The sequence below is a fragment of the Trichosurus vulpecula genome, chromosome 8 (genome assembly GCF_011100635.1).
Source record: "Trichosurus vulpecula isolate mTriVul1 chromosome 8, mTriVul1.pri, whole genome shotgun sequence".
In the NCBI taxonomy this organism is placed as follows: Eukaryota; Metazoa; Chordata; class Mammalia; order Diprotodontia; family Phalangeridae; genus Trichosurus; species Trichosurus vulpecula.
Genome location: NC_050580.1, coordinates 9,913,027 through 9,926,071, shown reverse-complemented (window position 1 = coordinate 9,926,071; position 13,045 = coordinate 9,913,027). Strand labels below are relative to the sequence as shown.

General features: G+C 45.3%; 1 protein-coding gene across 1 annotated transcript in view; it reads right to left on the bottom strand.

Moving 5' to 3' along the window:
- ADAM12 (ADAM metallopeptidase domain 12) overlaps positions 1-13,045 on the bottom strand; it is a 377,674-nt gene that overhangs the window by 119,952 nt on the left and 244,677 nt on the right. Inside the window, exons 6-7 of the mRNA XM_036736018.1 lie at positions 10,067-10,253; positions 57-122 (exon numbers count right to left, since the gene is read on the bottom strand). Coding sequence (XP_036591913.1) covers positions 57-122; positions 10,067-10,253 — 253 coding nt within the window. The remainder of the gene's footprint in view (positions 1-56; positions 123-10,066; positions 10,254-13,045) is intronic.

Below are 13,045 nucleotides of genomic sequence, written 5' to 3'. Positions count from 1 at the left end.
ACATGCCCCGGGTCTCTTTCTCCAGTCTCCTTGTGGGAGTTTGGCTACGAACTTACCTCACGGTTGTCTGCCACGATCACGAGCTCCACGTACTTTGTGGTCTTCAGCGTCTCCCGTTTGCACTGCCAAAAAAGAAGGAAATTGAACTTGCCTTTTTTAAGTCCAACTCCCTCATTTTAATTATTGATTTTGTGATTGAGTTTCTTAATGAACAAAAATCTATTTTTCTCTCCCTCTCATCTCTGCATCCTATTGCAAAAGAAAAAAGGAAAACAAATCCTTTTAACAAATATGTGCGTTGAAGCACACACACACAGATACACATACACGCATATGTACACACAGACACTCATACACAGATATCCATACACACACAGACACACATCTGTACACACAGACAGACACACATACACACGCATAGACATACATAAACACAGACACATGTATATACAGACACACAGATATAGATACACACAGACACACGTACATACACACAGACACATACACACACAGACACACATACATACAGATACACATACAGACACAGGCACACATACATACATACATACACACATACACACAGATACACAGACACACATATACATAGACATACATAGACAGACACACATACATACGTATATACACACACAGACACACATACAGACACACAGACACACAGATACACATACACACGGACACACATACACACACATTCCGACATTGTCCATGAAAGTTAACTCTTAAATCCTCCTATGTGCTTGAGGAGTCCCTCTTTGTTGTCTTAGATGGTTACAGCATCTTGTGTGACTCTACCGGTATGAGCAATGGTCACTATTATATTGTCATAGAACACTGAGCCTGGAGTCAGTAAGTCTTGAGTTCAGATTGGACCTAAGACACTTACTTATGATCCTGGGCAAGTCACTTTGACTGTTTTATCTCCGTCTCCTCCACTGCCAAATGGGAGTAACAGCAGCACCCGCCTCACAGGGTCGTTACGGGAAGCAAAGGAAGCATAATGCGCAAAGTGCTCTGCCAACCTTAGGGCGCTACGTAAAGGCCAGTCATCATGACTAGTGCGATCCTTGTTACTACAAATTATTCAGGACATGAAAGCAATAGGAGCCTGCTGTGTTTCCCCTCCCATCCCAGTTGAATATAAGCTCCCTGAGGGCAGGGACTGTTTAATTTTTGTCTTTGTGTAGAACGGGGCCTTGTACATAGTAGGAGATTTACTCGAGTTTGTTTGTTTGGATGGGGTGGAACGGAGAGGGCCTCAAGGGTCATCTGGTTGCCTGGTGCTGGTGAGGTTACAGGCAGAATCAGGGAGGGAGGAGTAGGGCTCGGAGCGAGAAGATTCCTGAGGGTCCTCCCAGCTCTGATGACAGAACCCAGGGCTCCTGGCCACCAGTCCAGTGTTTCCATCTCACAACACAACGTCACATGTGTTTAAAGCTTACAAAGGAGATGTGACCTCTTTGCCCTATGAAAGGGGGAAGGGTCATAAGTCACAGATTAAAGCAAGACGTTGTTGCCGTTGCTGCGTTCGACCTTCGTTTTTGAAGAGGACCATGGCATCAGGGAAATGATGACACGACTTGCCGTTGACTTTGATTTGAGTGAGGGAGGGCTGTGCAAGGTCAACGGCCTCACTTTCTCCTCCAGTGATCAGATATTCATTAGGATGACTGGAGATGACCCCGGATGCCATGGGAGACCCTGGCCCTTTCAGGCTAAGGCCTTTTCATGTACTCATTTAGAGTGAGGCAATGCCCATTCAGTGAACAGACCTCTAATAAATGCTTGTTGTTTGTCTGCTTCATTGAGATAAGCTCCTTGAGGCCAGGACTATCTCATTTTTTATCTTTATGTCATCAGCACCTAGTCAACGCCTGGCATATAGTAAGAGCTAAATAAATGCTTGTTGGACCCAACTGAATTGATGATTTTCCCAACTGAATCCAAGACTCTTTGCCTCCTTAAGGAATCGGAAAGTAGACCCCAGAAGGACAAAGGAGAGCCATTCTCGGAGGGTGGTCTCAAAACACAAACAATAAAAGTCCCAAACAAAGAGTCCTGTTTCCATAATAAAAGCCTTGGAAGGAAATGGAGCTCAGACCCAAGACTTGGGGTTTCTGAGATGAACTGGATACAACATTTCCACTGAAAACCTGCCCATTGTAACCACCAATCTTTGAGACAAAAGGAAAACAAATGACTAAGGCATGATTCCATCCGAGTTACAGTCACAGAGCCCAGGGGGAACCCTTTTTCCTTTTTTTAGTTAAAATCTTTCACTTAGCACAGGATCTTCCAAACAGACTTTTAAAGAAAATTGTTTATATCCTATGAGTGTTCCTCTGGGCTGCCCAGCTGTGCTGAATCATGAATTTGACTTTCCTCGAAGGAAATCTGCAGCCTGGTTGGAGGGAAGGAAACTACATTTCCGATCCTTCAAGAAGCTGTGATACCACTGGTACGGGCACCCCTTCCGCCAATGCAGGTTGCAACTCCTTTCAGACTTGGCAGAGAGCCTTTGAAAGTTAATATGGTTAAAAGAAAAAAGCAACAAACAAACAAAATTATCCCCCGAGGCCAACCTGTAGTTAGCTGCTCCAATCCCTGGACAACAGACTTGTAGCCTATTCCCTGACAGGGTTTATTGGAACTCAACCCCTGACTGTGGAAGAACTGAACTGAAGAAACCAAGTAAGACTCCACTGGCTCTGCAATCTCAGTTCCTCCTCAGATGCAGGTGATGACTTACCTGGGCCACTCCCATCCATATTGTCCATTAACGACAACGCAGAGGGCTTTCCTGACAGCTTTTGAAACTACTTCCACTACAATCAGGATAAACATGTCCGATTGTCAACTGGAAGACTTAAAAACCGCGTTCAGAACACAATAGGGTTGCTAGCTGGGAGTGGCCTACAGATAATGATCACTGTCACCTACCTGGAATCTCATTGGGAACCTTCTCATTCTGTGATTCTCCTTGCCCAATAACCTTTCAATAGATATCCATCAAATACCTATTATGTGCCACATACTATATTGGAGCAATCTTTACTCTTCAATTTGATACATTGTAGTCTATTTATTTCCATAAATAAGGAGTTTCCACCCAATGTGCGAGCCTAACCTCAGTTCTCCTGGTATTCGAGGGTCTTATTTTCACCATGTGACCAGCTCATCTTCACTTCGAATCATGCGCTGGGGTTAAAAACAATCTCACGTAAGACAAGCCTTTGGGATGTGATGTTTCCATTTTAAATACTTCAAGGACCCAAGACTTCATCAGGGTGGCTAGTTCATGTACTAACACAGGTGGCCACCATGCCATGCTGGGTGTGCCATTGTCCTAGGCTTCTGTGTACCCCCAAAGTTGGCACTCCTTGGCTAACCTCTATTTAGTCAAGCTGGTACCTGGATAATAGACATGTAGATTGCTGCCAGGCCTGGGCTCAGCATTTGCCCATCTTGGTATGGCTTGCCAAAGATCAGGCATGGACTTTCAGAGGTCAGACTCTCCCCGTGGCACAGACAGGCATCAGAGGAGGATTTTTGTGGGAGCTCTCTTGAAAACATGGCACTTAAATAATTTGGTAATCTTGAAATGTTGTGAAATTGACGAAGCCTCCAGGATGTTGAGGGAACCCTACATTGCAAACGAATGGGATGGCATGGGCAAGAGCTGCAGGAGAGGAAGGAGGGCATGGGTCACAATCTGCATAGCTGGAGAACATACAGATCGGTGAGCTCATAGGTCCATGGAGAAAATTTGAGAATTTGAGTGCTAAGGTCGGGAGATTTTTTTTAACCCACAGGCCTTTCGTTGAACCATGGAAACTGTATTGAAAGTCACACTAGAAATCACCCAGTCTGGGGTTAAGCACCCTCTTGTTTCTCTGACCTCCCTGAGAGTAACCTGGCCTTGGCCCTGGCCAACTGTGCACAGAGGAGACCATTCTCGAGAGAACAAGCCAACAATGAACACCATGTTCTTGCTCTGCAGTTTTCAGAAAGCTCTGACTTTTGTTATGAATTCATGGAATCGAGAGCTTGGGAGAAACGCCTAACCACATAATCACTAAAAGCTGTGAATGAGGGGTAAGCTGATGAGGACTGATGGCTCTTCTCCCCTAGCTGTCCAAAGCTGGTGATTTAGGTTGTGTCTACATGGTCCCAAAACATCTGGACTGCTCAGTGAAAATCAATCAAACTTGTTATCTGCTGATGTGGACCAAAATTAAAACAATAACACACACAAACACACACACACACACACACACCACACACACACTCACACACACAAATCTTCCAACTAATTGTTTGATTAAAAATCTCACTTTAAGACTTCTGAGCAGAAACCAGCCCAAATGCACTCTGCATGAAGAGGGGTGCAACACCCAGGAATAAGTGAAGGGGTGATGGTCCCATTGCCCTCTTCCCTGGTCAGAACATCACTGAGGCTTTGTGGTCACTTCTTGGGGGCCAGATCGTAGTAAGGGTATGGATAAGCAGGAGAGTGAGCAGAGGAAGGCAATCAGGATGGTCTTATCACGCTCTAGGAATCATTGGGAGGATCTGGGGATGTTTAGCCTGGAGAATAGAAGATTCTAGAGGGACAGGAGAGACGTGTTCCTATATTTCAAGGCTGTCATGGGGAAGAGGGATTAGCCTTTTTCTCTGACATCTCATGTGACTTTTCACATGTGAACTCAAATACTCACTAGCTGTGTGACCCTGGGCAAGTCAGTTAACCTCTGTTTGCCTCAGTTTCTCCATCTGAAAAATGGGGATAATGAAAGAATAAAGAAAAAAAGAATAAAAGAAACTCCGTCCCAGGATTGTTGCAAGGATCACATGGGATCTCATTTGCAAAGTGCTTTGTAAACCCAGTGACATTTGAATGTCATTTGTATTTCTACCATGATATTATGATTGTATTGCCTCTGAGGTCCCTCTAAGCTCTCTCAAGAGAAACCTGTGATTCTCAGCTCCTATGACTTGTAGGGTGAATGAGAGACAATCAGGTGGGGCTGGATGAAGCCCTCTGGCTCCCAAGCTTGTGGGTGCACATAGGAGCTTCTGTGGTGCTTGTGGGAAGTCACAGGTGCTCTCAGAAGCTCTCAGCTCCCTGGATTTCACAAGGAGTGGTGAGCTGTTCCGTCAAGCTCAGATCCTCCCCGGTCTCTGGTATCACTAACACCAAGGAGGCCATCAGCTCCTGGAGGGAGCTTGGCTTTTGTCTTTTTATTCCCAGCAATGAGTACAGTCACTGACACTTTGGAGACACTTACTCAATGCTTATCAATTGGTCCCAAATTCACAGATGAGGAAACTGAGGCTTGAGATGCCTAATGGCTTAGCCCAGGCCCAGAGTTAGCATTCGAACCCAGATCTTTCTAAGAGCACAGGGCCTTGGGTCCGGAGTGGGAGAGGACCTTGGGGCCCAGCTCTCCTAACTGAACAGGATCTGCCTGTTGGAAAGAAACACTGGGACCTTTTGGCCATGATGCATTTCCTTGTACCCAGCCTGGCAAGGCAGCTGCTTTTGAGATATTACAATGAGAAAGTGGAGGAAGACTCGTTCCCAAAGCCTGGAAGAACAATTAGCAAATTCATAAATCGAGGAGTAGTCTACATTTCTTTAATGAAGAAGAGGAATTGATCTGCTCTAGTAAAGCCTAGTGCCCCAATTAAGAACAAATCGACTGAACCTGAATCCTTGCTAATAAATGCCTAATGTATGAAATCCAAGCACATTATTCTCTATTAGGGATAGGAACTAGGCTCATGAGTTCATTGGTATACAGAACTTCCAGGTGAGGAAAGTCTGTCTACCAATGCAGATGACACTTTCTCTTCAATCTAGAATCTTAGGGCTATTTAGAACCAAGAGGTTCAGGATTTGCCCCCAGCCACACAGCCAGTGTGTGCCAGAGATGGGATCTGGAGTCTTCATCCTGGACCAAGGCTGGCTCTAGCTACTAGACCGTGGCTGCGTCTTTGTTAAGAGCAAGGGGAAGACCAAAGGAAGCTGACAGAGCTCACTTCCAAAGGGCTCCTGGTCTGAGACAAGAAAGGCAATGGAAGGTTCCCGGTTGGTGATTTCTTAATTGTTCTCCTCTGCTCTAGATCTCGTTAGAACATCAGCAGTAACAAAATAGTCCAATTTTAAAGCGGCAGCAGCAGCAGCAACAACAACAAATTGTAGCCCGGTGAGAAAAGCCCTGAATTTGAAATCAGAGGACCTGGGGGCGAAGCTTCGCCCTCCTGCTCACTGTGTCACTTTGGGCGAGTCATTTCACTTTTCTGGGCCTTAGTTTCCTTATTTGTAAAATGAAGCGATTTCTAAAGTCTTTCCAGAACCAAGGTCTAGGGTCTTCCAAAAAGTTCAGTCCAGGGCTAGAGCGCTTGAGCAAATCTAATTCGGGCCTGTCCTGATTTCCGGTTCTGATGCACCCAGAAGTCCAAATGGTTTTGGAATTGGCAGTGACTTACTGTCCATGCATAATTATGGAGGGTGCAAATAATCCCCCAAACAACACATAATCCAAAAGTAATTTATATTTGTCTTTGGAAGGCATCATATAACGTGTTTTTGCAATAGGAGATTTATTTTCTTAATTACATTTAGCTTAGGCTAATATTAAAATTCGCTTGGATTCCTAAACACAACCCAAGTGACAGGGGACAGGGCAGCAAAGGAAGTGGGGAGGAGTCACCCCAAAGCAGGCTGGGTGACAGGGAGAAGTGAGCCAGTGAGGGAGGGCACCTCTAACTCTGCATTTGGGTTTCTGTTCAAATGCTGCCCCAGATATCAGGAGGCACAAACCCTTGTGAAAATGACAAACAACCACTGAAGGGTTTGTCAGAGAGGGGGGCATATGTCTGGCATGGGGATTTATTCAGGCTTCATTGCAAAGAAAACTGTTGGTAAAGAATATGGACAGAAGAGGCTGGGATGAGGAGGTTGTAGTATGCCTTTGGTGCCTCTGAGCCTCCAGCTCTATTTAAATGGCTCTTCCAACAGGGAGTGAGTAGCTGGTGGGTGACTTCAGGGTTTTGGTGAAAACCATCCCTGCAGGCCTCATCATTTGTGCAGGTGACTTTGGGCCTCCAGAGCCTCTCCCCACAGAATCCAATGTCTCACAGGTCCTATCAAGGGAGAAGGACTTTTCAGTATGCACTGTAGCTGTTTTCCAAGAGCCAGACATCTAACTAAGTTTGTCCAGCAGGCTGGCTTCCCTGTGATATGTTGGAAGGGAGCCCCAGCAACTCATGGGGACAAGGAGGGGTGGTAACCTGCCTTGGTGGAGGAAGAGTGAATGGAGATGAGGTCAAAGGTCTGTAAAACATGTCCCCTCATGGCAAGGACCATAAGTGCTGATGGGCAGCCTCATTTTTTGTGATCATCTGAAATAATGCTTTAGAGAATCTTTATCCATGCATCCCATGCTTGATTTGGAAGTCATTCCTTTGAACACAATTTCCATTAGGAAGATGTCAAGAACATTTTCTCTTCCATAAAACCAATCACAAATGATATGGCCTCAGAGTAAAATATTGAGAGCTCAGTAAAACTGCATGTGCTGTTTCCCCATTTCAATTTAAACGTTCATTTAAATTTCAATAGATGTTGTTAGCAAAATAATGTTCCCATTAAGTACTTCCTAATCTTTATGTAAATCAAAATGATTTAGGAAAAATTTCTGGGATGACCCCAGTTCTTGCAACCTGGGAGTTAATTATCAAAATCAAAAGGTGTTTGAGTTGTGCTGAAGGCCCATCTAGATGTTTTACTGAAACTGCAAAATAGTTGAGTATTGTCTATGCTGTCATTCCACGGAAGGCTAATCCTGGAGATTTGGAGCTGGAAGGGAACTCGCAATCACTGACTCTAACGCTCTCATTTTCTGTTTACACATGGCAGGAAGCGTCCAATGTGGGATTTTAACCCAGTCTTCCCATGTAAATTCCTAAATATCTATTAAGTATTAAGGTGCAAGGCCCTGGGGATACATAGATAAAACTTTTTAAGAAGACCCTGTCCTCAAAAGTTTGGTTCTGCCAGGAGGAGACGACATGTAAACAAAGACAATGATTGGAGGAGGGAGAGTGATTGCGAATAATGGAATGGAAAACCTCCTGTGGCAACAATCCGGCTAGCAGCTGCTGTGGGGGTGAAACCAACACAAGCCCAACAACAAGAGCGCTGCAAGCCCAGGTTCTTTTGATCTGCTTGACTAAGGAAAGCAACGTTAAGGGGTTAACCATCTTACTTTAATCCAGCATACAAATATCACTCACTCAGCTCAGGGGCAAAAAGCCAGCACCCTGAACTTCAGAGCAAACACAAACAAATTACAAACATCAACAGACAGACTTTGTCTGATTCAAATCTTAATGCACAGTTACCAGAGTTTAACAAGGTCCGAACATGAGGGTTTACAAGCTGGAGGGCTCTTAACTACAGCTGCCCAGAGTCTCCACATCAGCGCACCACCAAGAGTGAGAGCCCTAAGCAAACAACTCTGTTCTCTCTTTTTATACAGTTTCAGACATCATCAAACATCATGAGCTACCAGAACTTAGGCTCCTACAATTGTCTCTGGTCTTAGCAACTTCCTTAGCACCCTGAGGGCTTCACGCCCACACAGGCTTAGCACCTAGTAGATAGGGGTTTGGGCCTGGGGTTTGGCACCTAGTAAGACTCAATCAAAGACACCCAACTTAGTTGATATTACATCTCCCACAGGGCATTACACTTGAGCTAAGCCTGGAAGGAAGCAATGATTCTAAGAGGTTAAGGAGGGAGGAGGAACGACATTCCAGGCATGGGCAAAGTGCAAACCCTAAGAGGTGGGAGATGGAGGGTTGAAATCGTCCACAATGCCACACTGCCTCCATCAAAATGAGAAATAATGATTCCTAGATAACAAAAATCCATAAGCAAAGCAAAATCTAGACCCTATTGATCCCTGACCAGGAAGAATTGGATGTCTGAGGGTCCACATTGACTCTTCACTATCATTTCAAGCCCATCTCCACACCTCTCAGCAGACATTGACTTTTGCTCATTTACTCGCTCGCTTCTTGGCCCAGCCTCTGTTTTGCCCGACTCCCATGGGAGTTTTCTTTTCCATAGCTTGGACATTAAAGGACTGGGCTGCCTGAGAGATCTTGGGGAGATCATGTATGATGAGTTCTAAGGATGCTGAGGACATCCGTAGCTTTCTGAAAGTTTTATATTGTTTCATTTAAATTCTGTGACCCAGGAGGTGATACAAAGCAAAGTGAACAAATCAGGGGCTTGTACACATAGAAGGTGGGCCCCCTCCCTGACACCAAATGTCTCTTGATAAACTGTGTCCTCTACTCAATGCGCTGGGACCAATGGTGCTCAGTCTGTCCTTGGAGAGGTGCCCTCCCCTTGCTCCAGACCCTTCCAGGAAACCAGGGGAATGGTGGGAAGGTTCTGGTATTGGCCAGGACTGATGTACACATATGCGGTAAAGGGGGCAAGAGAGGATTCTCCTTCTAGGAGGGCTGGGAACAACACCCAACACTCTCAATTCGAGAAATTACATTTAACAATTATATGCTGGGATTTGGTGAATCTGGGTGCTCGTGTCCAGAACAAAAGATCAATCAACAAATGTTTATTAAGTATACCCTCTGGGGACAGAAGGACAAAGAGGAAACAGTTTCTGCCCTCAAGAAGCTATTGAAAAAAGCGATAAAGGAAAGAAGGAAATTGAATGTCTAGTGCCATATGGGCACAGCCTTGCAGCGCAGGACTGAACAGTTTCTTTTCATTTGGGCTTGATATTTGGGAATTGTAAGCTCATGAAATGCAAACCAGCAAAAAACAATCCTCCAGGGCAGATTTTTTTGTGCCCTTGGCATCTGTACCCTTTGTACCTAGGCAGAGCACCCAGCACATACTGGAGCAGGAACTTAAGAAACGCTTCTGGAAATGGATTGAACTGAATAGTGTAGATACAGCCTGAGTTTTCCCACCCCTCCAGGAAAAAGAAACAGATTTTTCCCCTACCCTTCTTGTAAACGTGTGAGAGGGCCGCTGCACTCCATCCATGGTCCTGCCTGAGATGTTGAGATGCTGCTGTCCACATGCCCCCCAAGCTGTCTGCAGAGTCTCTGCTGGCTGGAACTTGTGTTGACCTGCAGTATCCTTCAATGGCTCTAAGATGTAGGCTTGGCTTCCTAACAGAATAAATCCCCTGTTGAAAAAGAAACAGTTAACAGGATATAACTTCTTTAGCGTGTCTGTCTGTGGCTGGTAGTATATTTATGACTCAGAGTGAAAGCAAACATGGTCATTCATACTTTGAAATTCTGTTGAAAGAGGGCGCTTTATTCTTTGGACTGATCTGCTTGCCAACTCCCTCTAAACCCAAAGCCCTGGTGGGCAAAGCCCTTGCCCCTGGTTACAGCACTGCACACTAACATAGCCCTCGAGGCACCATGATGAAGCATTCGAGGAGGTCTTTAACAGAGGATAAGCTCCTGCCCTCCAAAATCTGGGCAGTACTATGGCTCTATCTACAATGGCATCTCTTCATCACCTATCTAAGGAACCACACAGAATAGCTGCTTGTAGGGAGCCAAAGGAGATAGTGATGTCTGCATTTGGAAGGTCTGAAACATGGCTGAAGATGGCCTTGGGACCCCTTTGGGAAGAGGCTTTCTTGACAGGTTGGGAAAAGTCTCAATTAATTAAGTCATCAATTAACAAGCATTTATGAAGTACCTACTGGGTTCAAGGGTCTCTGCTAGGCATTGGTGATAGAGATCAGATGAAATCATTCCTGACTTCATGTAAGAGGAATGGCCTTTGTTTTCTTTGAGTGACTCAGCTTACCTCATTGAGCCTCTGGATGCTGTGGCTTGCTCTTCCGGGGCAGGAAGCCCAGAGAGCATGTCAGGAAGCAGAAAACTTCCTGTGATGAGTCATGGGGCTGGCTGAGGGGAGGTGTTAACATCTACCCTAGGGGGAGGGGCCAAGTCAAGAACCAATCGGCCCTGGTTATTCAGGCGGTGCTTGATGATGTCAAAAACCCTATAAGAGGGGAGAGGACAGCTTGAAGCTCTCTCTTTCCTCTTCCGGTTGGTGTGGGAAGCAGCGGCAAGCAAGCGTGACTCTGGGCCAGCCCTTGCTCTCGGGCCGAGCCCAGATGTTGGTAACTATGAATTGTATTGGGTCTGTCTGTTGATATTTGTAATTTGTTTGTATTTTGGTTTTGAGGTTCGGGATGCTGGTTTGTTTTTCCCCCGAACTAAATGAATGTTTTGAACCTCAGGGTGCTGGTTTTTTTTTCCCCTGAAGTAAGTCAATGAATCTGTATTTGGTCTGTCTCTTGATGCTTGTCTGTATGCTCCCCTGAACTAACTGAATGCTAACTGAATGCTGGCATTTTCACCTGAACTAAATGATTGTTGTCTGTATGCTAACTGAATGCTGGATTAAAGTAAGCTGGTCAACCCCTTCACCGTGCTTTCCTTGTTTAAGCAGATAAAAAGAACCTGTGCTTTCCTGGCATCCTGGGTTCCAGCAGCCTCTTGGGTCCCGGCAGCCTCCTGGGTGCCGGCTGTGGGGGAGGGATCTTACGCCCCCACCGAAGCTGCTAGCTGGGTTGTTAAAACACCTCAACGAGTTTACAGTCTAGCCAGGGGAGATAACATGTGCAGATATAGGGAGTTACAAAAAAGACACCAGGTAATTTGGGGGTGGGGAGGAGGAGGGCACTGCCTAAGTATCTATGGAACATCAGAAAAACCAGAAGAAGACTTCCAGTCTGCCACAGTAGATCATAAAGTCATAGCCTTAGAGCTGGAAGAAGCCATCTAATCTAACCCCCTCATTTTACAGATGAGGAAACCGAGGTCCAGATAGTGAAATGATTTGCCCAAGGTCACAAAGATAATAAATGTCAGAGGTAAGATCTGAATCCATGGCCAGCACTCTTCCCACTGAATCATACTGTCTTTTATGGAAAACATGTGGAAGGACCTGGACAAGACTCACCCAGACTGAGAGGGCAGAGAGAGGCTGTGATTGGTCCCATGGAAGGGATGAGTTCCCACACTCGTGAAACATTACACATTGACCTAAATGTTGAGATCTAGGACAGACTTCAAGACTTCAGTCCTTCCATGACCTCCCTGATGCAGCTCCCTCTCTACTGGAGCTTGGGACCTTTCCATCCGACTTGTAGCTTCCTTCTGTATGAGGACCTCCCTTATTAGAATGTGACCTCTGAGAACAGGGACTGACTTACTTGTTAATTGGTAACCCCAGTGTTTAGCTGGGGCTTAGCTTAATAATGAGCTAAGATGGGCTTAATGAATGCTTTATGTATTCATTCACTGATATTCATTGCTGCTCATCCACATCTTTGCCTCCAGTGTAGACCATTGGCCATATCCACTTATAAATGCTCCACAGGATCTCCACCCAATGGCCTGGAGACTTCCCACTGGATCTCTGACCACTCTTCTCCCATTGCCAGGCTGTCCACCTGTTCTCTCACTCTCTCTCCTCGCACCGTCTTCCCCTTCTTCTTTCCTGACCATACATTTCTTGGATGACCTTTTAAACAATGCTACTTGCTTGCAGGTCATGGCTGGGAGTCATGAAAGAGAGAACATGGAAAAGAAGCACAAATTGCGAAATGGAAATGAATGTGAAATTCTTTGTCTTCTGGGAGGATGTTGGAGGGTGTTTCTTCTTTGGCTGTGCCATATGTCTTAGGCCTCTGAGGCTGAAGGGCAAATGAGAGGCAAAAACATTAGCCTAAGTCCTGCTCCCCCCTTCTTAAATGCATGGTAATTAGATGATTTTAATTAATAGTCTTTTCATGGTCTTGAAGGCAAGATTTTTCTCAAGAAAAACTGCAATTTAGATAACAGCAAATTAACATGATTAAGAAAAGAGTTTGCGGAGAGTGGAGTCCTTTTTCCTTGTCAAATTTAGGGGAAAATGTCATGTATGATAATGGATTGGTCTTTAGGA